Here is a 25,718-nt window from a genome sequence, read left to right as displayed (position 1 = left end):
AGCTCCTCTTTTCTTTGCACTGCTGGGGATCGAACCCATCACCTGTGCACACCAGACACACACTGCCACTGAACTTTACCCCCAGAAAGCCTATTTTCGCTGAATCACTGCCCGAGTTGAAACCTTCCCCCAGCTCTCCAGTTTCCTTTAGACTGAGACCCTCCACGGTTAAATCAGCACCAGTGCCTGGTGCTAGCTCATCTGCCTCCAGATTCTGTATTTCCTTGCCCCAAGTGCTACCAAATTTCCCTGTCCCATTTCTATCTGCACACTGCTTCCTGGCTTCCTATAAGCACACCTCACTTACGCCACTGCCAGCAGGTCCGGAGTCCAGTAAGATTGATGCTCACTATCATTGGCTTGACACATAGCATCTGCCCCTCCTGCTAGCGTGTCTCGCTGGGCTCTTCCACCTTAGGCGTTCTGCTGGGAGTCCCAGGACCCTACTCCCTCTCTCTTGTTTTGGGTGGGTGGGCAGGCATGGAGGGCAGTAATGTTATTGTTGGGATTAAACCTAGGGGCCTTGCTAGGCAAAGACTATACCAATGAAACATATCTCTAGCTCCCTTTACCTGTATTTTGAAACAGAGTCCCACCAGGTTGCCTAAGCTAGCCTGGATTTTCAGTTCCACACCAGTTTTCTAAGTAGCTGGGATTAGAAGCCTGTATTATCAGGCCTGGCAAATAACAGCTTTTCCAAATGGCACTTCCTGACTCTGGGGAAGCTCATCACACACTTCTGAATTCGCCTGGCTCTCAAGGCCTGTAAGGCGCAAACATTGGTCATAATTACTTTAGAGGAGAGCGTACGGCCCCACGGACTAGCTGCCAAGGCTGTGTGCAAGGCCTATTCCTAGAACAGCAGGAGCACAGGACAAGACACTCAAGAGTTGGCAAAGGTCCCCTCTGTGCCTTAGAGAATGAGGAGCCGAAGGTCAGCCATGGAAATGACCGTCCCGCCTACAGCCCGCTGGGAGCCTGCTGCTACTCACTTTGGTGACATGGGTGGTGGTGGAGGTTGAGAGGGTTTCCGCGGTGGCGCCGTACGTGCTGGTGAGGACATCTTTCCCGATGATCTGCAGAATACAACCACCCCCACCCCGGGGGTCAGGTCAGGGCACTGGGCTCTGAAGGGACAAGTAGGGCTAGGGAAACTTCCCCAGGGATGAACATGGGCCCAGAAAAGGTGAAGCACGAAGGCCAAGATGCTTTGAAACATTGGGTCTTACACAAGAATATACCAAAAATCTTTCTAATTCTAGACCTAGAACATTCCCAAGGGTAGGGATCTGTAACTTTTAGAATCTGAAATTCCCAGGGCCCCCAGTCCTAACAACACCCTAGAATCTAAGAATCCTAGAATAATGAAAAGCTGCCTCCTGGCAGGAGACAGAGACCCCCAGCTCCTCATCCTGCCACAGGCAGGAACATGCTCTCTCTAGACTAGACTGAGAACAACCAGAAAGCCGTGGAAAAGACCTGTCCATGATGGAGTCAGGGCCACTGCGGGCAGCCACTGTCAGAAATCAGCCTGGAATCCAAGCCTTGGAACTCCCAGTTCCCTGCTCTTCCTGGTCTACAAGCTGATGCAGCTGTGTATGTGTGTACATGTGTGCATATGTGTGTGTGTATGAGTGTGCATACCCGTGTGCGTGCATGCATAATAGAGGCTGTGTGTGTCTATGTCCTGTTTACCTCCAGCCCTGAAGTCAATACTTTGGTTACGCAAGGGGGCACTAATGGACACCTTGAGGAGCCTATGGGCATCTGCAAATGGTTCTGAGCCCCTCACTGCACTTGCATCACTTGCAACTGCATCCTCAGTTCTGAGTCCCCTAGCCTGAGCTGGCCCTGCCTACTTACCGGTGAAAGAGAACGGATTTCCGTGGCCACCGTCTGTGGGCCTGGGATCATGGCAGCTGCCCCCTTCCCGGACTTGAGACTGTTCTCCTGGGGAGACAATAGTGCTCAGATGGCCAGGTCTCAGTTCAATAGGTCTCCAGGATAGCCAGGGCATGTGACAATGTGGTTATCATCACCATCGGGTTGAGAAGTGACACAGAAGCAGAGAGCTGAGGCATTCAACCCCCATATACTCAATCCCCCACACACTTGCATGCTTGCTCACATATTCACTTGACAAAGATATACTAAATTCCCACTATTAGGGATGTCATGGTGAACAAGACATGGTATTGCTCTCTGGAAGCACTAAAAGTTAGGACGCCCAGGCTCTTGTTCTGGACCTGCTGCGCATCTTGAGACAGAGCCACTTCCTCCGTACTATGAAAAAGGACCTTTGCTTAATCCCATGGTGCCCATATGCGAAGAACATAGGTAAAGGGACATTGTAAACAAAAGCTGCTGGTAAATGCAGGAGTGCAGGTGGATGGATCTTGTGAGTTCTTCTTGGTATCTGCTAGGCACTAAGCATTCTACAAGGTGTGTGCATACGTGAGACCTCATTTAACCTTTGAAGCCACTGAAGCCAATACTTGGTGGGAGTCTTGTTCTACAGAGGACACACAGGAGGGAAAACTATAGTGTGTGGCTTGTTCAAGTGTCATGGCAAGTCAGTGGTGAGAGCAGAAATGAACTCTGAGTGGACAGCCTCCAAGGCTGTAGGTGCTCAGGACATCCCAGCACTCTTGAGCCAGCTCCTCGGTCTTATCTTTGATCATAACTATTATATCTTCCTGGAATTGCCTTAGACTTAGTGTCCCGTATCTGGGTAAGGGATACCGAGGTTCTTTCTGCTGTCTCTCACTTCGGCAAAGTCTCCAGCTAGCCTCTATTATGCAGCATCTCAGGCAAATGGACTCTAGTCTTGGTTTGTGCATGGCAAGGAGCTGGACCACTCTCTTCCTATCAAAGCATGGGGGGGAGGACAGACAGAGCCTTCTGCTCCATCCTAGCCTCTGCTATGCCTGCACCAGACTGTCGGTGGCCAGGTCACTCGGAACAGCATCATAAGGCACATTCCCTGTAGAAACTTGGATTCCAGACTGCAAAGGTTGTTTGTTGGTGAGTTCTTCCTCTGGCTTAGGGAACGGCCACCATCCCTTTGATCCTCCTAGCCCTCAGACTACGCTCGCTCTCACAGTCTCTTATTCTCTATGTTCCCTCTCTGCCTGAGGCCAGCGTCCAAAGCTCACCTCCACCTTTGCCTCGAAAACAGAAGTCATTAAAGGGTGACACAGGCTGTTCAAGGCTCAGGCGCTTTCCTTCTCCCCGCCATGGCTGTGTGCATAGCCAGGGCCATCTCTCAACTCATGGAAGCAGTTCTTTTTGGGCTAGGCAACTCCTCTGTCTCCTCTCAGGGCTCCCCTCTATCCACTCAGATACCCAGGAAATTCTATTGCTTCATTGATGCCACAACCTACTACCCCTCTACCTGTCGCCCAGATCTTTCTTGAACCCCAAATCTTCAAAAACAATTTTCTCCTGGGCCTTTCCTGGAAACACTCTATAGGCTCCTCACATTGGTCAGGTCTGCAGGGTAACTGGCTGCCGGATCCTAACACACAAATATCACACTCCTCTCACACGGGATCACTTGTGAACAGACGACAGGCTTCTCCCAGCTTCTGAATTAGGTTTTTTGGAGCCGGGTGGGGAATGTGCCTTTGTTACAGGCACTTGGGATCACACTGTAAGAACCACTGGCCAGTAAACAATGTCCCCAGTCCATCTGTCCAGTCTCCTGAACATCTTACCAGAGACCAAATACTGTACTTTCCTGCTCCAGGATTTCCTAGTCCCTAAATCTCGGCTTCATCTACCCTCTTGAATCCTGGCAGTCCTCCAGCTAGACAGCAGCCCTTAGATAGGTTTCCACCTTCTTCTGTTCTTACGTGGGTCTGGGGGATACAGGCACTGTCTCCTCCAGTGCCAGATTCACAGTGCCTGGCACAGTACTTCACACATCATGGGTGTTCAATAAATATTTATTAAGAGGAGGAGAGAGACTGGAAGGAGGAAGGGGAAGCTGGAGGGAGGAATCTTTGTTCCAGGCTGCACTCCACACCACAAAGCCCACGATCTAACACACACGCAGCTGACCACATGCTTCTGCTCTAAAGACACCATTTCCTTCTCCTCCAGAATCAAGTTTAAGTCATCCTACACCGCACTGCAAACACTTCCCGCTCTGGTTCAGTCCTTCTTGACAGCCCTCTCCCTCCTCCCCCTCCCCTTCCTGTACACATCTGTCACCCAGATGTGCTTCTTCACCTGCTGACCTTACTTATACCTGCTCTCACTGCCTGGAACCCTTCTCCTGTGGCCACGCCTCCTTCATCCTTCTCCTGTGTGGCCACGCCTCCCTCCATCCCTCTCCTGTGGCCACGCCTCCCCCATCCTTCTCCTGTGACCACGCCTTCCTCCATCCTTCTGTGACCACGCCTCCCTCCATCTTCTTCAGTGACCATGCCTCCCTCCAGCCTTCTCCTGCGACCACGCCTCCCGCCCCCATCCTTCTCCTATGACCACGCCTCCCTCCCTCAGTCCTTTACTAACAGCTCCACAGTCCCTGCCTAGGTGACAGACACCCTCCCCACATTCTCCCAGCAGCTGTGTAACTCTCCTAGCTCCTCCCAGCAGCCCCTAGCTTGTTGCACTGGATACACTACAGGTCAGGCATTGTTGGGCTTCGCACAGCAGGCTTTCCTGCTGGGTCTCACAGGAACCGTTGGAGGCATGTACCGTATTGTTCACACCCCACTCTACAGAAGTGGTAAGAAGGCTTGGAGAAGGGTGGGCCTTGCTCATCACTGTTCCCAGGAGCACACACATGATGGCAGCTGAATGAATGCTAGTGGGCAGCGCAACTTCTGCAGTTCTGCACCCCTGTGCTAGGCAGACACTCATCACTGGCTTTGGAACAAATGAATGGATGAATGGATGGATGAGGAGATGAATGAAGTTAACTGTCTACGTGCCATAAAGACATTTAAATTTACCCTTACAAGAAGTATCTGCATCAGGTGTTACCACATCCTGTAGCCCCAGACCCACAGAACTGACCTTCCCACAGGCCAGGACATGGCCAGAGCAGAGACTGGCAAAGAAAGTGGAACTTCGATGGCAGAATGCCTGAGGCTAAACGGATATGTATTGGTCATGTGACCTTGGGTTCATTCCTTTATCCCCCTGGACTTAAGTTTTCTCATTTGTAAAGGATGTAGAAGAAAGAACAGTAGATAGCCATAGTTGATAAACCAAAGGTCAAACACAAATGTCTGACACAAGAACCTGTGTGCGGAACAACATCTGTTCTGCTCTGTTGCTAACGGCTCTCGAGTGGCAGTTCTCAACCTGAAGGTCGTGACCTAGGGGCCCTTTTACACGGTTCACATATCAGATATCTATGTTATGATTCATAACAGTAGCAAAATTACAGCTATGAAGTAGCAACAAAATAATTTTATGGTCGGGGGTCACCACAACCTGAGGAACTGTATTAAAGGACTGCATTGTTAGGAAGGCTGAGAAGCACTGCTCCAAAGTCCCATAGGAATCTGTGAGCCACACAGGAGGGGGGATTCCTATTTTACAGATGAGAACACTTGAGACCAAGGACTTTTCATTACTGGTCAGACAGCAAATAAATGGCAAACCCACTAGGTCCCTTAAAAGGTATCTAAAAAACCCTGACTATTCCAACCAGGTTCACTGCTGCCATCTGCTGGCCACAGTGAGAAAGTGGTCTGCAACACTGAGGGTGTTTGGGTTGTTGGCTGGCTGGCAGATGGGGTAGGATGGTGGGGGGGCTTTCATGCAGGCAAGATTCCTGCATCCTGAGAATCCGATCACTTTACCCTCTCTCTGCCCCTGCATGCCTGGGATGGCCCAAATAACAGAGTCAGGGCTTCCACTCCACACATTGTTCAATTGGCAAAAATGAAGACTGGAAGTCTGTACTAGATCAGCCAAGGGACCAGACAACAGGAGTCTGGTCACATCTCCCTGATGTGAGAGCGGCTGAGGACTTGCTGACGCAGCTGCCAAGTTCTGGGTACTGGGAGTTGAGAGAGAGTAAGGGGTGGGTCAGAGAGGGGAACTTCCTGGGTTCCACTTACCATGGTGGTCGAGATGGTCTCTGTGGTGATGCAGGGGGGAGTCATCATGAAGTCTTTCGCCACTGGAGCACCCCCATCAACCTGTGAGGCAGAGGAGGAGGCATGAGAGATAACAGGATTACACATACCTGTAGTATCTGTCACCTGGCTTGTAGCACTTCTGGTTACAAGGTGACAGGTTTCAGGAGTGGGCATGTACTGAGGGTGCTCACACCATATTGTGGAGGGGCCCAAGGCTCTTCAAAGACGTCATTTCAACCACTCTATTGGACTAAGCAACCAGGCAAGTTGATGAATTCTACCCAACCTTTGATTTAGCAATCCCCAGGAAGTTACCCTTTCATGTCATGTGTTGGTTAATTTTGTTTTGTTTTGTTTTCGAGACAGGGTTTCTCTGTGTAGCCCTGGATGTCCTAGAACTCATTCTGTAGACCAGGCTGGCCTCAAACTCAGAAATCTACCTGCCTCTGCCTCCCAAGTGCTGAGATTAAAGGCATGTACCACCACCGCCTGGCTCATGTTGGTTAATTTAATGTTAACTTGACACAAGCTAAAGTGATTTGGGAAGAGAGTATCTTGACTTGGAAAATGTCTCCCCAAGATTGGCCTACAGGCAAGTCTGTCAGGCATTCTCTTGATTAATGATTGATGAGGGAGGGTCCTGGTCACTGGAGGTGGTACCATCCCTGTGCAGATGGTACTGGATGATATAAGAAAGTAGGCTGAAGTTGGGTAGCACTCAGGAGGCAGAGATAGGCAGATTTCTGTGAGTTCAAGGCCAGCCTAGTCTATAGAACTAGTTTCAGGACAGCCAGGACTACACAGAGATACCTTGTCTCAAAAAAAAAAAAAAAAAAAAAAAAAAAAAAAAAAAGAAAGAAAGAAAGAAAAAAGAAAAAGAAAGAAAAAAAGAAAGAGCCGGGCGGTGCTGGCACATGCCTTTAATACCAGCACTTGGGAGGCAGAGCAGGCGGATTTCTGAGTTCGAGGCCAGCCTGGTCTACAGAGTGAGTTCCAGGACAGCCAAGGCTATATAGAGAAAGCCTGTTTTGGAAGAAAAAGAAAGAGAGAAAGAAAGAAAGAGAGAGAGAGAGAACGGAAGGAAGGGATGGAGGGAAAAGAAGAGAAAAAGAAAGAAAAGAAAGGAACAAAGGAAGAAATGAAAGAAAGTAGGCTGAGCAAGCCATGAAGAGCAGCCAGTAAGCAACACTCCTCCATGGCCTCTGCTTCAGTTCCTGTCTCCAGGTCCTGGCTGAAGTTCCCTCAGTGATGGATCATGACCTGAAATAAACTAAAATGAACCCTTTCCTCCTGAGTTGCTTCTGGTCATGTTTTACCCCAGCAATAGAAACCCTATCCACAACAGAAGTCGATACTTTTAAAAGTTCACCAAGAAATATGAACAAGGAAACTTTACCATAGCATTGAATACTAGGAAAGATAAAATCCACCACGGGGTCCGGTGAGGGGAGACAGAAACACGATTAGGACATGCTTCCCAAGTGGACTCAGAAGAGTGGACACAGGGCTGGGAGGTCACGCGGCTGGTAGAGTGCTCACTTAGCACACATGAAGCTTGGGTTGGAGGAGTGCTTGCTTAGCATGCATGAAGCTGGGGTTCTAGTCCCAGACCCCATTAAAGAAAAACAACGCAAAAATTAGGTATTGTGGTGCAACCTGTAATCCCAGTACATGGGAGGTGGAAGTAGGACACAATAAATTTAAGGCCAGCCTGGGATACCTGGCAGGAACCCAGTCTCATGAAGAGAGAAGGGAGGGAGAAGGGACAGAGACAGAGACAGAGAGACAGACAGAGACAGAAACAACAAATGAGTAAGTTCTAAACTTCTTGAGAGCAAAGGGTACACTGTAAAAGTCAGTAGTCACTTTTATCTAATAACTTATAAGTATAAACAGATATGAACATCTGTGTTAGTATTTTCCCAGGAGACAAAATATGAATAGTGTCACCCAGTGTATTGAGTTTTATAACTGGACATTTTGATGTCTTGATGGCAAGAGTTGCCAGGTTATGGGATTTAAGGTCATTTTGGTCTCTTTATACTTTGCATTAAAAACAAAGGTTACTAAAACAAAGCAAGCCAAAGAAGGCAGAGGCCTGTGTGGGGTGCCCGGGCTTATGATTCTCTAATGGCAGGAGCAGATGCATAGCCATTACTTGGCACACTGTAACAGTAGGAAAAAAATCTGGAAAATACATTTGTATTATTTTATGTCATATTCCAGGTTGTGCTGGGAGTGGAACCTCAGGTAAGGGCTCTGCCACTGAGCAGTCCCCTGAGACGAACTGGTCACCAGGAAAAGGGACTGAGCGCTGAAGCCCTGTGGGCAAGAAGAACCAGGGGTAATTGTTTACACTCATCAACTCAGACCTACACATTTTTGAAGTTGAAGACCCATAGAGGACACATGAGGAGTGTGCACTAAGCTATGTGCTGTGCCCAGGCAGGCCAGCCTTCCCCAGGGAGCAAGCGAGCTCCACCTCACTAACACACTCTTCAGTCATTTGGGTCTGGTTTGTTCATCTTCCCAACTGAATGTGCAAGAGCCATGCATTAAAAAAAAAAAAAAAAAAAAAAAAAAAAAAAAAAAAAAAAAAAAAAGACCCAGGTAAGCTGTTCTGACCAGTGACTAAGAGGTCTCCTTTTCTCTCCCTGAAGCCACCTTGGAAAGAACCTCTTCATACCTGTCAAGCAGCCTGGAAGCCATGGCCCTAATCTGCTAGCCACGGGCACTCAACACTCCCAGGATCACCCCCATTTACAGATGGGGAAGCATTGATTTTCCCTGTCCCATCTCTGACCTCAGGAAGGATGAGGGGAAGGAAAAGATTGACCAAAGGGCTTGGCCACTTGAGGACCCTACGCTTAAATGACCGGTCCCTGCATCAGGTGACAGTAGGGGCACAGGTTACCTGGGAGCTGTCTGCAGCGGAGACTCTGCTTTGCAGCACGGCCTCTGGCTCAATCTTCTTCCTGATTGCCAGACTGCTGACGGTCATGGTTTCTGCTTTCACTGACTACAGGAACATAAAGGGAACACTTGTAATTCAAGCCTGGACACAACTCGTCTTCACAGACAACAGGGATACGGGAGGAGAAAGCTCTCGTCCACCCCCGTGGTTGGTCAAGTTTCTGGAGAAGTATGTAAGGGCATGGTTGGTGTCACTGAGGAAGGACCCAAAGAGAGAGCCAAAGCCACCTCCTGCATGAGGAGGGCCTGACCCCGCGCTTCGGGGCTTCATGTCTTCTGAGGCTGTACCGGGATGATTAGACTTGATGCTCAGCGTTCTCCTTACACACACATCGCCTACACCTTTTCGTCACTTCATGTAAACTGCTGTTCAGAGCAAGAACTACACACATGGATGTATCCAGGGGCAATGGGTGGGAACAGGTGAGGAGGCTGGCTGGCCGAAAGAAATGGAAAGCATGTGGGATTCCATTCAGGTGTGGCCCAAGGCCACCAACTTGCACACTGTATTCTAGGTGTCTCGAGCTAAATGATCAGCTTTTTTTTGACTACTCTCTCAGGCCTACTTCATGGCTATACGCAGTATAGATCTGATGAATGGATCTAGCTTTTCTTGTATTTGGAAGGAGGAGGGAGAAAGGAGAGATTCTTCTAGAATCCTGTGATCTAACTGCTCATTCATTTCTCGTCCCTTGATGCTGAGTGTACCTCAGACTTAGCACAGATAACCACCTGGGGGAAGGGCAGAGAAGCCAGCCGCTGCCCTGACTGCTGGCAAATGTTACCCAAAGTATGGTGGGGCAGAGCAGGGTGTAGATAGAACTGCCTTCCAGGTAGCCAGAAAAGCATGGAGAGAGGCTGTGTGAGCTGTCCTGGCTCACAGTGAGGCATGGAAAGAGAGAGCAAGCCTTCCACCCAGAGGGTACAGCATGGAGTAGGATCCCAGGATGAATAAGCTAGTGTTCACTGTCTGGGAGAGGAGAGTGGGGGTCGGCTGGAGATAAAGGGCAAGAGGGGGTTTCTAAAAATCCTCTGTGCAGCTCTACCAAGGGAGCCACAAAGCAGAGAAGCTCAGACACTGGCCCTGCGTCCTCCCCAAAGACTGTGTCTTCTCTTCTCCTGGAGTGTCCACTGCCACCCCTAATGTCTCAGGACCTGGTAGATTTAAATAACTGCCTCTTCTCCAGGTCCTGGTAAAATGAGCCCTGGCCTGCATCAAGAAAAACCACTCAGTGTTCAGACCAGCTGTGGGAGCCTCAAGAGTCCACGGACACATGCTCTCTCCAGGTGCCATGCAACACAGTTCAGGGGGCCAAGGAGTCAGTAAGCCATCATTTGACTTCAGCAAGTGATGGGGGTCACGGGGTTAAGACACCATGGAGCACCTGTAAGCGGTGAACCGATACAGCAGACATGCGTTGCAGAACCATGCTGTTCTACGAGGGGCAGTCATGCAACACCAGACAGAGCTTCAGGCTGCAGCTTCAGGCTGCTCTTCTTACTCATGGCCCAGAGCCCTCTGAACATGCAGTGCCCTGTTCTCCATGAAGCTCCACTGTACCTCAAACTGGGGCATTTCTGGGGTGGAACAGGCCCCTCGATCCGGGCTGTCCTCGATGCCTCCAGATTCATCCTCTTGGCTGGAAGGCCCCTTGAGATCCCGGGCGAACACCAGGCCCTCTGTCTCAGAGTCACTTTTATCCCGATCAAGCTCAGGGAGGCTTCGGGAGAAGTCTTCAAAGGCGCCCCCGTGGTAGTCACCAATAACCGTGAAGTCCACCTCAGCCTCCAGGCTGGACGTGGAGCTGACCGTTATGCTGGAGCACTTGCGTTCAATGGCCAGGTGGTTGTCCTTCAAGAATACGGCGTCCCTCTCCTGGTCCTGGTCCTCATCTCCTGTGTCGCTCTCTGGGGCACGTGGGCGTGGCGGTTTGACTTTCTCCTCCGAGCCCTCCCTCAGCCCTGCTCTCTATGGCCAGATAAAATCAGGGGGATGGGGATGTGGGGTGGGGAGAGAGAGAGGTCAAGATGGTGAATGCCAGAGGAAATCTCAAGGTTATGATGATGTTCCCAAGAGGAAGAATAGGTCAGGAGATGAAAAAGCACCCCAGAAAGGCCTCCTTGGAATCAAACACAAAACAAAACAAAACAAAACAAAACAAAAACAAAATAAAACTCCTTTGGAAGGTCTCACATGGATGCCAAAGCAAATACAAAGTTAACATCCTTCCAGTGAGTTCTGGATAGGAGGCCCCTCCAAGGCTAGGGTCCAAAAGCCTATGAGAAGCAGCATAAAGGCAGGGATGGAGGCCTGGACCACAGGCCCATCCGTGCAGGCGGCATTGAGGGGCAAACTGAGGAAGAAGGCCAGGGATTCAGGGGCACCCAGGAGAGGAGGCAGAGAGGCTGGAGCTGGAAGCTGGAGAAACACAGAGGAAGCCAGCAGCCTGTCAATTGCACTGAGTCTCTGGGGAAGGGGCAGCAGCATCATCCAGGGGAAGAAGAAAAACTGGCCCAGGCCCTCTGCACTCCAGCTTCCTGGGAGTCACACCAGTGCCACCTTGAATTCGATGGCAACCACCAAGAAGTTCTGGCCACATCAGTGTAATTGACAATGGCAGGTCAAGGGAACACCCAGGGAGAATCAGCAAACTGTGTCCTAAATACATACCTCTCAACTGGCCTGTCAGGGATTAAACACCACAAGTCATTTTTTTTTGGGGGGGGGACTTGGTTTGTGACTTTTTTTTTTAAAGACCAATCTAACACCCATACAATATTTGGAAAGAACTCGTTTCAGTACGCTTCAGAGGTTCACTTGTTAACCAGCCTCCACATGACCAGGTTCCGGAAGGTTGAGAGGTGTGAGGGATACATTGCAGACAAGCCAGAGTGTGAACAGCCACAGGGATTGGTACTAGAGCAGGTGGGAACCTAGGGAACGGCGCATCCCGGTTGGATGAAGATGACTAAGTCATCGGGCACAGAGGGGCTGCAGAGACCTGAGGGCCCGGAGGGCTGGCGAATCTCAGACGCCCCCCCTTTCCAGGGGTGTTTGGCACTAAGCGGACGAAGGAGCTCTGGTCTTCCCTGCCCACATCTCCGGGTTTGCTCTGGATTAGAGAAGACAGTTAGTCTTAAGGAGGTAGAAGGAAGGTGGAGAGGAAAACAGTGGAGGAGACCTCTGAGCTATCAGCTTTTACAAGGTAGGCTGCAGGGATGGGAAAGGGTGAAGAAAGGTCACTGGAGAAGCCAAGCGTGACAGGGAGGAGCCCAGCAGGTAGAAGGGGCAAGGCAAAGCGAGTATGTAATCTGCTGCTGGTGGCTCCTTCTCTGTGGCCATTGTGTGATCCTCTGAACATAGGGTCACAGCAAAGGCTGGGGAATCTAACAAGCTAACAAGGGCTAAGCAGATGGCCCCATCTTTCAGCCTGGGCTATCTCAGGACCAGGTAGGAGAAGACCTTCTAAGGATGAACAAGCAGCGTCATTGCAGGAATGGTGAGGGCCGCTGAAGCATGCTTCTAAGAAGCCACGTAGCATGCAGTCAGCCTCCAAATATGGGGACTTAGTGGGTGCAGGGTGCACGTGGCCAGTTACCCCAGTAGCTTCCTCCAGCGTGGTGTCACAGCCTGAATCAGGGGACACGAGCTCTGAGCCTGTGCATCTTTCCTGGTGGGAGGCAGTTGGGGTGACCTCCCCGCAGTGCTGGGTGGCCAGAGGCATGGCAGAAGAACAGGTAACTTTGGGGCTGGCCAAGTCCCCAGGGGCCTGGAGTTGGATGAAGCCCAAGTCCAGCCGCTCATTGCTCTGTTCCACTTGTCCTAGAGAAGCTTCCGGAGGCAGCTCATGCGGAAGAGCCCTCATTTCACCCTGACTAGGTCGGCAAGTCTCAGCTCCATGGGTCTCAAATATCCGAATTTTGTTAGCTACTGATGTCTTGCTAATATCTTCCTGGGAACCCCCTTGGTCCCTATCCTGGAGGGAAGTCTCTGGCTTTCCTGAAGGGAACGTCAACCCCAGGAGTGCAGGCCCCTCGGTTCCTTCAGGGACAACTCTGGGCTTCTTGCTGGCAACTGGAGGTGCTTTCTGTTCACCTTGTGGGTCCTCGGGTACTGGGCTCTCTTCAGGAAGATGGATATATTTGAGAACTACTGGGAACTGATCTCTAAAGAAATCCCTGGACTCTGAAGGGCCCCCTGACCCAGGAGGGACTGGGCCTAGAGAAGTGGCTGCCAGAACCTCAGAGCGACCAGAGGAGGCTGGCAGGGGGGTGACTGCCTCCCTGTCCTCTGTCTCAGGTTCTACTGCATGAGTGGAAACTACCTCCTTCTCTTTGGGCAGGAAGCGGCCTTGGTCTGGCCTGGCTGGCTTCCTGACACAGGGGGGGATGGTCCTCAGAAGAGCACAAGCCTGGGCATCCAGGTGCACCCCTCCTCCTCCACTAAGGGCATTCTTCTTCCATCTTGCCGGGGGACTTTTCTCAGTCTTTCCCGTCCAGTCTATACTCGTGGGGACCTCATCTTCAGCTATGCCAGCCACTGGGTAGGCCAGCTCTCCTTCCAGCCCTCGCTGTGTGTTTTCCCAGCCCTCTTTAAGAGTCTGACAGACAGCAGCTTCCTGCAGGTCATCAGGTCTTCCATGGTCCCTGGGGGACGGGGATGCTGCTGAGGAAGCCACATGGGCTTCATCCTTATTCTGGCTGGAACCTGGGGCAGAAGCCCTTGGGTGTGAGGACCTCAGCTCCCAGCTCTCTGTGTGCATGCCAGCCAGCTCCAGCCAGGTCCCGTCTCCAGGAAGGGCATCCACGTGCTTTTCTCTGTCCTCTGAGGATGGGGCAAGAAGCGGGTCTTCAGAGTCTTTCCCGCCATAGTTCAGACAGAAGCTCCTCTCCGCGAAGGAGGTGTCAGTCTCATCGCTTGAGTCAGCTCTGGCTTCTGTTTGGGCTGGATCCAACAGGAAGGACTGGAGTCCGCCCTTGTCTGATGCAGGAGAAAGAACCTCTCCCTGCACTGGCCCAACCCCTGCAGCTGTAGGTCTTCCCCAGGTCTGGGGCCTCTCCAGCCCTTTGCTCAATTCTACTTGGCTCTCTAGTTGACCATTTGAGACTCGGTGGCTCCTGATCTTGAGCTTGGAGCCTTCGAGAAGCGTGTCTGTTGATGTGTAGCCTGCAGCCCGAGTAGCTTCTCTGGGACCTCCCCTGATGCACGGGTCTTCCTCTCTCATTGTCTCAAAGTCTTCTGGACTTGCAATCATTTTCCCTTGCTGTTGTATACTTGTTCTTCTGGCTCTCACTGTTTCTTCTGTGGCCACTTCAACTTTGAACTTGTCCACCAGGATGTCTACCTTGGAGAGTCTGCCATCAGTGAGGATCTCAGTGAGGCTTGATTCACTTTCTTCCCGTTGTGTGGTGGCTACAGTTAGGAGGCCAAGGTCTTCCGGCCTAGTGTACACTCTTTCTATAAATACCCAATGCTCTGAGCCCTGTGTTTCAATTGGAGCAAGAAGAGTTAACATGAAATAGCAGGCACCTGAAGGGATGGCCTCTTCCCTCTGTAAAAAGGGACCAATCTACCACCAAAGGGTCTGATGCTGTGTCCCCTGAACTTGTCAGGGACAGAAAGGGGTGAAAAAGCTCATTATTATTGTCAAAGTTCCTTTTCCCATTAAAACCCTCTTCAATCACTGATTCCAACATGATAACGTGGGATGGGGTCTTGTGCCCTCCCTAGGAACAATGGGAAAAGGGAAGGCCACACGGGCCAGGACTCTTCCTCTTGTAACTCAATACTTGCCACTGTCAGAGGGGAAGGCACTTACACCACAAGGAATCTCTGGATATTGAGGCAAAAGTGCTCCAAAGACATCCAATGTGATCTCCCTCCCGGGGGAAAACAGGTCTAGAGAGGGCACCAGTTGGAGCAATGGCTTAAACAGCTTGAACATTCTGAGGTTCAGCCCAAAAGAAACAATTTTAAGACCAGTCCTTGGAGAACTCTAACAAAAGCCCATGGAAGATAGAAAAGAACTGACCAGATGGTACCACGGAAGGAAAGAACCACAGACAGGAGTTTTGTAGAGCCAAGGAGACAGGGTGGCACTGTTGGATTTTACAGAGCCGTCCTCTATCCGTTCCCACCAGCCTAGGGGCAATGACAGTATGTTTCTTGAATCATGACCAGAGCCTTAAGGCCACTGGGATTTTACTCTTGGCACCACAGAATACTTTCTCCCCACAAAATCTCATCGGAGGTCCATCTAATAAATGCATAATGCAAACGGTGAGCAGCCTGGGGAGTCGCAGTCCTGCATGGCCCCAAGTCCTGGTCACAGCCTACAAGATGCACACATGGAAGTCAACATCCAAATCTAGGCATGGGGGAGGAAAACAACTTCTGACCACCTAGTTCTGGACCCCAGAACCCAAGGCACGATTCTGGGGTCTCTGAAGTTTAATCTTGGAAGGGTGGGAACTGAACGGATCAAGGGATTTTTCCCACTGCATTTTTCCCAGTCAGGGAATCTGATCTCATTAAGAGAATCTTACTAGTAAGAAAGATCAAAGGACGGGGAGGTCCAGACTCAGTCTGATATAGCTTTCTGAGATGTTGTTCCAGGTGTCTATACCTGACGCTTCAGAGGGACATGTTCTGCCAGCCTGCAGAGGTAAGAACCTGTCTCATCTCTTCTAGTATTATCAGCCTAGTGGTGGTGGTCAAAGTTGGCCAAAGAGGCCCCCTTTGGAATGTTCCCATTCCGAATCCAAACAGCAAACAGGCTAGGCGAGCATTAGTGTGTGTGGTGGAAGCTGGCACAGATGGGAAGGATTCTAGAGGCAGAGAAGGGAAGCACATGGTAATGTTTACTTATTAGATGCCAGGCAGTGCCAGCCCTTTCTTCGTCTACATAATTAAATCTACTCCAGTTGGCAACCTTGTTGCAGAGGGGGAAACCAAGGCTCCCAAAGAAGGCATTTGCAGAGGATCACACAGGAGTGCTGAAGGAAGAAACAAGAGCTCTGATACTAAAAAAGCAGCAGATAAGGACAGATGGGGTGGGACATGATTTAGGAAAGGAAAGAAAGGACCACTTGGCTGGTACCAGTGCTTCTGGTCTGAGTCACAAGATGGTGCAACATTAGGGTCTCTGTAGACAGACCAGTCTCCATGTATTCTCTCCTGAGTCCCTGGCTCTCCAGAGCCTTGCTTAGAGTGCCCCTTGCCATCTGATGGAGCCGCCTCTGTTCCAGCCACAGGAGTGAAGGAGACAAGCTTACTCCATGATGGACAAGAAGAAACCCCAGAGGGCAGCTCCGATGACTCCTGGCTGTTCCAGCCCCACCTGGAGCTCTCAATTACATTTGGGGCCTGAGGAGGTCCAGGAAGGGGGCTCTCTAGAACCTGAATCCTAGAAGAAGCTGTTAGAAGAGGTGCAAAGAGAAGGTGTTCAGTTTCTTGAGGGGTAGCTTTAGGGAGGATGCAGAGCAGGCCCATGGCCACTAGGCAGCAAGAAGCCCTGATCAGGACAGACTTCAGTCAGAAGGACAGAAAACTGCATGCTCAGCACTTGGAAGCCCAAAGCAGGAGGACCATACATTTGAGTCCAGCCAGGGCAACATGGAAAGACCTTGTGGAAGAAGGGATAAGACAGAGGGAGGGACTCGGGGAGGGGGTAGGAAGGCAGGAAGGAACAAAAAGGTCCTGTTGACCATATATGAGACAGTAAGGCTGATGTCACAGGTCACTGGAGAAAGGTGCACACTTGGCTCAGTCCTGACAAGGCACTGTCCTTGTTTCTAAGAGCATCTCCAGACACTAGGACATCTCCATGTCCCTAACACTGGCTGGGCTGTTGCTGCCTCCTGTCTCACTGCCCTCAGGAGAGAACACTGAAGGTTTGTTTTTATTTTTACATGAAAAAGACTTCAAGGAGCATTGCAGTTGGTATTTTCCCTCGTCTGCAGCCTGCTCATCTCCATCCTACACTCACAGCACACTCACATCAGCTACAGAAGTTTTCTGTGGGAGGAACCACATCTAAAGCCTTAGGAGCCACACCGACAGATGGGGCACAGAGGCTAGAAGAAGGATGTTTTCCTATCAGGAGAGTCCCAGTGCCAACAGATTACGAAACCTCAGCAGATGGGGGAATATGGGGATCCATCCTCAGCACCCACACGTGGCCATGGGAAACCCCAGGAACCCTTGACCTGATGCTCATCTGGACCCAGAAGCAATGACCTCCTCACTTAGAAGGCCTGCCTCTGCAGACTCGAGGATGCTCTTGGAAGGAAGCCACATACTTCTGCCTCCTTCCTGGAGACTCGGACCAATGTCCGATGAGTTTAGATGGCTGGAAACAGAGGAAGGGAGGAGGACCATGCCCTAGCCCACAGACTATAGTCAGGCTTCTAAACACAGGCAAGATCTCAGGGCAGGACGCGTTCAAGGGTCAAGACACCTAATCCCAAGCTTAATGTTAGAGCCTGCCTCCAGAGAGGATCATGTCTTTCCCCCTTTGGAGCTAGAAGCAAACAGTTTTTTTTTGTCTTCTGGACATAGCTACAATCTTGTCCTTACTGGTACATAACAGATGAGGGAGGGGCGGGCCCTTTGTGGATCCCTGGGATGTGGACACTTGCCATTTATAACACAGGGACAATGTGGACCACCTTTACTATCCTCTCTGTGGCAGAGTATGGCCTGTTCCTCTCACCCCAGGGGAAGGGCTTTCTTAAGATCCTGGAGGGTAGACAGGAATGGGCTGGAGGCCCAGGGGCAAGGGGCGTGGGAAAGTGAAGACAGTAACCTCAGGAGATGCTTCGAGGCTTTTCTGAGTGAACACCTCCAAGCCTGCTGCTGTTCCAGGTACCAAGTCCTGCTGAGAAGTGTCCTGGATCCTCTGGGCCTGCAGGGGAGGCCCAGGCCAGAGGGAAAGGAGAGAGGGGGGAGAGGGAGGGGGAGGGAGAATGAGAGGGAGAGAAGAAGAGGGGGAGAGGGAAAGGGAGAGAGAGAGGGAGAGAGAGAGAGAAAGAAAGAGAAAGAGCAGGAGAGACACACATAGTCTGTAAATAGTCCAGCTTCGTAAACCCCATATTATCATGTTAGTTCATAGGATCAGTCAGGAAGGAGCCATCCTGAGGGGAAGAGAGATAACAACAGCAAGGCAATCCTGTGGCTCTGGCCAGTTCCCTGTTCTCACTAACACTCAGGGGAGCTTAGAATACCCTCACTTAGACTCTGACTTCAAGCCTGCCGGAGGTGCCATGGCTTAGACTATGGTTCGAACTTGTAGGCAGGGTCGCAGTCATATCTTTTAAAAGTTGTCCTTGAGACGCTGAGGAGATGCCATAATTAGTAAAATTCTCACACAGGCATGAGGATTTGGGTTCAGATCCCCAGCACCTATGACAAAAGCCAGGTGTAGTCTCAACTCTGGGGAGGAGGAGCCAGGCAGATGCCCGAAGCTCACTGGACAGCCAGACTAGTTGAATCAGTGAGCTCCGGGTTCTTTGAGAGGCTTATCTCAAAAAATAAAGTAGAGGGGCTAGTGAGATGGCTCAATGGGTGACAGTGCCTGTTGCCAAGCCTGAAAACTGAAGTTCAATCCCCAGGGCCCACAGGGATGAAGAAGAGATTCTGCAAAGTTGTTCTCTGACCTCTATACATACAACACACAGACACATGCACTGCATACACACATACATACACACACTGCATATGAACACAAATAAATAATGATATAATAAAAAAAAGTAGAGAGCAACTAAGGAAGATGCCTCTGCCCCCCCCCCACACACACATACACACACACACCACTACCCAACCCACCACACAATTGGCTTTCAAACTACCTGGGTTTGACCAATGGGAATGTTTCAAGTTTCTGCTGGCTTGGGTGGAACCCAACAAGCTTAGAGATGTCTCTGGGAGTTCTGGGTGGTATGTCTTTGCAGGGTCCTTTACAGAGCCATATTGGGCCAGGGATCCGGTCACCTTCAGCAGTGGGCCCGTAACTATCAACTCTTCTTAGGAGACACTGACTTCCCCCTCCATTGTTTCAGTTAGCCTTGCCAATGACCTCCCAAGGGAATGACATTCTGGTCCCCTTTAAGATGACCCTATGCACTGAGATTCATAGCAGTAACATCACCCACCGGAGGACAGAGTCAAGTTCATGTCTACGGCTCCTCCCCATTTTGCAAATCCTCAAGGACCCATAAATGCCAAGGGCCATAAGTCAGTTCTCAACGGTCCGTAACTCCAAGTTGGATCTTCAGGAGTAGTGACTGCAGTTTTCAGGGCTAAGGAGGTGGTGGCTGAACAGCTTCCATTTTTAAAAAGGGCCCTCTGTCAGCAGTTCCAGTTGTCACCAGCAGGTGGGGCACACCCCTCAACTCTGGCCCTAGCTCACCAACATTTATTCTACCCATTCTTTCTCTGAGAGAATCTCACCCTTTGGGTAGCTTCTCCATCACACTTCATTTGCATCCACACCAAGACCTGGCCTATCTCAGGACTGTTAGAAGTCACCCTGGCCAAGTCTTTCTTGAGGGAATGCTGTGTACCAGACTGAGTCTTGATTGTGCTTGGACCTCAGAAGCCCTCAGAAGAGGGGCTGGCCCAATCTACAGCCTGGGGACCATGTGCATCCTGGGTAACTACGAATGTCAATCAAGACATGCATAGCTGATAACATGGTGTCATAATGTTTAAGTTTGTCACCTCTGCTAGTAGGTGCAGAAATTTGCCTCCGTTCTAGAGTACGGAGCTTTGGCTTCAAGGCTCCCAAAGTAACCCTGATTGTGTGATGTTGGCAGCCATGGAACCCCAGCTGTGTTAGTTTTATGCCTCACAAGACAAGCTCTCTGTTATCTGGTGAGCTCAGACCATGGTGAGTACCAGTTCAATCAAACGCTCTATGAATTAAATCATGGCTGCATCACCAATTTTCAAAGCACTGGAGAGAAAGCACGCACACAGCTGGCTCTTCGCCTGCTCTGCACACGATCTGGTCTCGCCTCAAGTCAGCTGTGAACTAAAGACAAGCAAGCACAATGACTCGTGGAACACAACAAATGCAGCCGTCATGCCGAGTCCGTCTTTGTCTTTCTGGGCCTCAGTAAAAGTCAGCCTTTAAACAGAGAGGGTTCCCAGGGCCTTCCCAGCTTAGATGTGGAGTTCTGCAAGGCACAGACCTGGGACTCCAGAGGGAACACCGAGGTCTTCATATCAGACAGCATGCGGTACCTCTCCGGGCATTATTTCATCTGATCTTTATAAACATCCTTATTCACCTATCAGGGCTTCAGAGAGGTTAGGTAACAAGCTCAGAGTCCTCCAGCTGACCGGCAATGGAACCAGGATCCTAAGTCTAGACCACCATCAATCTGGTGATCAGTAAGCGGCAGCTTGAGAGAGAAGACGCCTACATTGATGTGGGTAAATCCTTCCATCATTCAGCAAGTGCTAATACAATAGCTTGGGGTTTAGATACGGGATTTCCCCAAAGCCTGTCTTCTTCTCTCTCAATTAAGAAAATAGCCCCATGATTTCCACCCTGGAAGGCAGGACACATGGGGTCCTCCTGGGAAGGTCTCAGTAGTAGTCGGGTTTGTATAGTGGACTTACCACTTTGGTGAACCTTGGAAATCCCTCCAAGAAGAACCATGTTCTCCCTGTACTTTTACGTAAGGCCCCTGGGTAGGACTCCGGGATTCTTAAAGTTATGTGTGCGAGAGACTTGCCTGGGGCACTTGTTTAGAACTCTTCTGGCAATCGGCTGACCCAGTGGCCCCACGTGGGGACTCGGAACTCTAACAAGCACCCTTTCCCCATTTTTCTTTGCTTGACTGAAGGGGAATACAAACAAGTTACCATGCATTTTTGGAGTTTTTCATGTTTTAAGATGGTCCCTAGGACCCAGTGGTTAGTGGGTTTGACTTTCTCAGCCTAACCTGTCTCCCCATTCCATCTGTCTGTCAGCAACAAGAGGACACATTATTTGGTGGAGGATAAATGTAAATATGGACTTAGCCGCCCTCCCCCACCCCTACCCTGTATCTCTTTACTCAAGGTTCCTGTCAAGGGCCGCAGCTTGACACCTACCTCATTGGTTTTCTCTGGGGTGCCCTTGGGGGAGGGGGAGGCAGGCGAAGAGGGCAGCCTGCGCTCCCGATCCCAGTCTCGATCCCGGTGGATCAGTTTGCTGTTGGGCTCCTTCAGGGTCCTCTTGAGCTCATTGATGCTGGCCTGATGCTTCAATAAGACGTCCTCTGGCTTGTCCAGGAACTAGCCATGAGAGGAGAAGGCAGAGGTATAAGATGACCTACTGTGAGCAGAAGACACAGGAAGAATGGCACCACCACCCTCCAACACCCAAGGAGCCAAGGAAGCAAAGACAATGAACTCCAAGGGGTGTCCTTGGACATCTGGATGATGGCAGGCCCTCTCTTCCCCTGACTCCCTTACCCAAGAACATTCAACTCCACTGAGCCCTCAAGTCTCAGTGAGTTCCCATTGTGCTTTGAGCACAGACAGAGTCAGGCACAGTAGGCAGCCTGTACCAAGGTAAGACGTCCCTGCTCAGTTCACTGAACTGCACTGGCTTGCTGGCTTCCCAGAACCCTCTTGAATTGTGGCTCCTACCTCTGGTCAAGACTTGGACTACTGTACTTAATAGTGTGTGCTCAGCCTGGGCTCTTCTGACTCCATTCAACTGCTCAGGCCCCATGGAGGCCTGGGATAAAAATGTGCCTAATCTGGATCACTTAGAAAAACGGGCCCTGTTCCCTTACTCAGGGCCAGAGGAAGATTATGCAGCATTCTCCATCACCCAGAACTTTTCAGATGCCTTCTGAGTACTGACTCTCTAAGAGTAGAAAAAGTCAGATACCGTTAGAGAGATCAGGATGCTGGAAGTGAAGGTTTTGTGAAATTAAGAAAATGTGAGACTAGGAAGAAGAGAGATGAGCTTCAAGGCCTAGCACATGAATAAGTCAGGTGGAGCTGGAGTTCTAGGCGTGGCTCTAATTAATCTATGATGTGTGAGTCCATGCCAGGGTTATGGATGGAGCAGTGTGCTTGGGCCCAGTGAGGTTGAGCCACAGAGAGCTGCCAATGCTGGTCATCTGCTTGGGACATCTTCTGGGATAGAGAGAAGTGGGTGGGCAGCCCAAAGACTATCTGTAAGGCTATTTGAGAGGAACCACCTGGAAGATAATCCTGACCTTAGCTAAGGCTAGAATCTTCCCCTGGACTCAGCTCTGGCATCTAAGAATCACTGCCGTTGCTCTCAAACCTTCTCAGGAAGAAAGCCAATCCAACTGAGGCTTCTGTCTTCTCCCCAGGCCCCTGCTTGAACCTCAGGCCTCCCTCCCAGGCTAAGCTGGCCACAGACAGTGTCTGTCTGAGAGGTCAAACTCAGGGGACTTTGCCCAGGGCTTAAGAATGGGCCACAATGATGAGTGGGTCATAACAAATGGGCCTGCTGGCCTTGGGCATGAGTTGTGCTCCCCAAAGTACACCTGTTGGGTCCTGGAATTCCCAGAGCTTAAAGGCCTTGGCGAAACCAAGGGCTGAGTGTCAAGGCCTGGCACAAGAAAAAGGCAGGTACAGCTGGAGTTGAGGTAATAAGCCTGCTCTATCGTGTGTCTGGAGATCAAGGCCTACGAAGTCCTTCTGAAGACTCAAAGTTGGTGTAGTTGAGCTGGGCTGAAGCCCCGGTCACAGGATACCATGACCAGGCTCTGACTGTGGCCTGCTTTCAGCAAGAATAAACTGTCTCTCTTGTACTGAAGGGTCCAAAGAGATCTGAGCGCAGTGAAGGGGAACAAGAGGTGGGGTGGAAGGCGGAAGTTGATGGAAGCAGAGACTAGGAAGATGAGAAGAGAGAAGGAGAGGAGGTTTCCAGGGAGGCACCAGCAGCCCACACAGGAGGGCGGGGGGGGGGGGGGGGGGGGGGACTGGAGTCTGACTGAGCAGGTGCTCTCCCTTCCCCACCCAGGCCCTGCCCTCACAGCTGGTTGTCAGGAGACACAAAAAACACAGATAAGATGGGGATGTGGGGAGGAGGTGATGCTAAAGAAGGAAGAGTGGGAGTGGAGGGAGGAGCTAAATGGACGCACAGAACTGGTCGATGCAAGTGGGGTGGGAGGCAAGCATAGATTGCCAGGCCCAGCGATGAGGGGCATTGGGTGGTGGGAACTGCACGTGGATGGAACTAGAATCTGACGTGGGAGTTGAAGACATGAGCTTAATGAGGAGGACAGTGACCAGAAAGGAAGATAACGGAAGAGGGTGTGGAAGGAGGGCAGACATGAGGCTGAAGGTGAGGGATGGGAGCCAGGGATGGAATGAGATGGGAATCTGATGGCTTTTGGCGGGGGAGAGGTGGGTCCATGCAGTACCTCCTGCTTGTGTCTTGGCGTAGTTTCCTGCTCCGGCTGGTGGGATAGCGGGAGGGAAAGGAACCAGCAGGGTCAGTAGGACAAACAGATTAGAGACACCACTGATCCAGCAGATCCAGTAGCCCTGCACACTCACACCCAGTCCCACCATGCAGTACAGGCCAGGAAGGCTGCTAAGCAGCCCACAGGTGGACAGAGGAACTTGTAGGGCAGGAAACAGGTAGTTCTCCCAGGGAGGCAAAGGAGGGCCCAGGGAACTAGAGGCCTCGTGGGTGGAGACACAGGTAGATGTGTCTCCTGCTGCTTCCAGCAGTGAGGGTATGTCTAGGGGACCTGTATTCACATGACAGAACTACGTGACAGAAAAGGACTGCTCAGCAATGCCAAGGAAGCCACACCTAGCTTGTGTGTGGCCAAGCCTGTGCATGTGAATGTGCTGTCATGTCTGTGCCTGAGTCTAAGGCTGGGGGAACATGTGCATATATACGCTGGGGTGTGTATGTCCACAGTGAGAGTGGAGCTGCAGGAAAGGACACAGTAATATTCCACACTGAGATCTCTGGTGACCTGGCCATGCTCAGGGGAGGAGAGGAGACACAGAGCCAGACTACAGGTAAAAGGGAGACAAGGAGTTAAGTAAGAGGGTGTCTGAGACTCCAGGAGGTTAGCACCCTCAACCTAAGGAAGCTGGGCATAAAGGGGGCAGCATGCACACCTCCACCCCCACCCCACTCTGCATGTCTAGGTATAGGGTACAGTCCAAGGCCCAGGTCCTGTCCATGGTGTGCCCCACAGCAAAGGTGCCTGAATACAATTGGGACTTGGAAGGCCAAGGCTCCATCTATGCCTCAGCCACCCACCCTCCCATTCCCCCGGGGCAACATTACATGGCATCCCAGTGGACTCCTACCTTCAGCTCCTTGATCTTGGTGGGCGTCCTGACCTCTCCTTCTTCAGTCTCTGATCGACGACCCCCTGACTCGGCATCATCTTCCCGCTTGTCACCATCGGGCCCCGCATCGTGATTCTCACTGACTGAGGCAGGGCGGGAGAACTCTGCTAAAGTGGGCAGAGGTGGCAGAGTGACTGTGTGAGGCAGCTCCCGCACACAGTCAGAAAGCCAGCCCCGCCACTGCCTAGCCACATCAGCAACAGGAGAACTCCTCCCCACTGCAACCCACTGCAACCCGCTGCTTAACCTGGTCCACGGCCGGAGAGTCACACAAAGCTGCTTCCCAGCCTTGGCCTCCTTCCTAATTTCTACAGCAGTAGAGTCTGGGTATGCATCTCAAATCCAACCCTTCCTAGCTGTGTGACAGTGGGTAAGTTACACAACCCCTCTGGGCCTCAGTTTCCTCATCAGTAAGTAGTATCTATGCCAGAAAGATGAGGTGAGAACCAAACAAACTAACATATCTGAGTACTGAGGAGGGCACCTGGCCTAGAGGGAGCCTTCCATCCGTGTTGGCCAAGCGAACATGACTGTTTGGGTTGTGGTCCCTGAGCAAGCTCCATCTGTCATTATCTAGCAGTACTGAGAGGTTAGTTTTACTCGGCAGCAGAAGCTTACACTGGTTTACCTTCTCTATAAATCAACAGGAATTCAAAGGGATTCCTTAAAGTCTCTTGCCACAATTCTAAAATACTTTTCTGAATAGAGGAAGAACGGGCTTAAAGACTGCACCAAGCCCTGGGTACAACCCAAAATGCCACAGACTGAGTCTTAGTAGAAAAAAGGATGAAAAAAAAAAACATGAAAACAACCAGAGCCTGGGGTCGGCCTCCATCAGAAAGAGACGCCAACTTCACTCTGCCATGATGAAATTCCAGGGCTATTTCCCTCGGCTCAGTGGCTGCCTGGCTTGATTTGCATTGTTCTGTGGGGGTGGGGGGGTTAGCCTTGGAATTACCACCTCCATTGGACAGGCTAAGTTGAGGCTTCAAGAGGGGAAGGTTCTGTAGATATCCTTTCTGGAAGTCAACACAAGAAGCGTTCCCTGCAGGACTACAGCCCAGGCTTCTGTCCCCTGACAAGTCCCCCAGCTCTGGGCTAACCTCTGACACTGCCTTCCCTCCAATCTAGGTTCCATTTAGCCCTGTCTCGGGAATGGGGCCTGTAGGAAAGGGCCAGGCCCAGACCAGGTCCTTTTGCAGTCATGTAAACCATGTGATGTCACTCTCCTGGGAGAATGCCAGACTGTGTGCTGCAGAGCTTCCTGGTTAGAAAATCAGATGTCA

The 25,718-nt window shown here is 50.9% G+C and overlaps 1 protein-coding gene across 15 annotated transcripts in view; it reads right to left on the bottom strand.

Moving 5' to 3' along the window:
- The window catches only part of Epb41l1 (erythrocyte membrane protein band 4.1 like 1), a 124,176-nt gene that overhangs the window by 7,063 nt on the left and 91,395 nt on the right, over nt 1-25,718 (bottom strand). For 6 of the 15 annotated variants that reach the window (XM_031372495.1, XM_031372496.1, XM_031372486.1 and 3 more), the window contains 8 exons: nt 24,391-24,539; nt 23,481-23,516; nt 21,181-21,363; nt 10,636-11,043; nt 9,016-9,120; nt 6,081-6,161; nt 1,864-1,950; nt 993-1,076 (listed from right to left, as the gene is read on the bottom strand). In XM_031372495.1, the coding sequence (XP_031228355.1) occupies nt 993-1,076; nt 1,864-1,950; nt 6,081-6,161; nt 9,016-9,120; nt 10,636-11,043; nt 21,181-21,363; nt 23,481-23,516; nt 24,391-24,539 (1,133 nt within the window). Of the gene's footprint in view, nt 1-992; nt 1,077-1,863; nt 1,951-6,080; nt 6,162-9,015; nt 9,121-10,635; nt 11,044-12,076; nt 12,188-12,673; nt 14,558-21,180; nt 21,364-23,480; nt 23,517-24,390; nt 24,540-25,718 lie in introns of all 15 variants that reach the window. The other 9 variants (XM_031372502.1, XM_031372489.1, XM_031372491.1 and 6 more) reach the window with 9 other exon arrangements.

This window comes from Mastomys coucha, unplaced genomic scaffold, assembly GCF_008632895.1.
Source record: "Mastomys coucha isolate ucsf_1 unplaced genomic scaffold, UCSF_Mcou_1 pScaffold15, whole genome shotgun sequence".
Taxonomy (NCBI): Eukaryota; Metazoa; Chordata; class Mammalia; order Rodentia; family Muridae; genus Mastomys; species Mastomys coucha.
The sequence above is the reverse complement of the archived record's forward strand: the minus strand, read 5'-3'. Positions and strand labels throughout refer to the sequence as shown.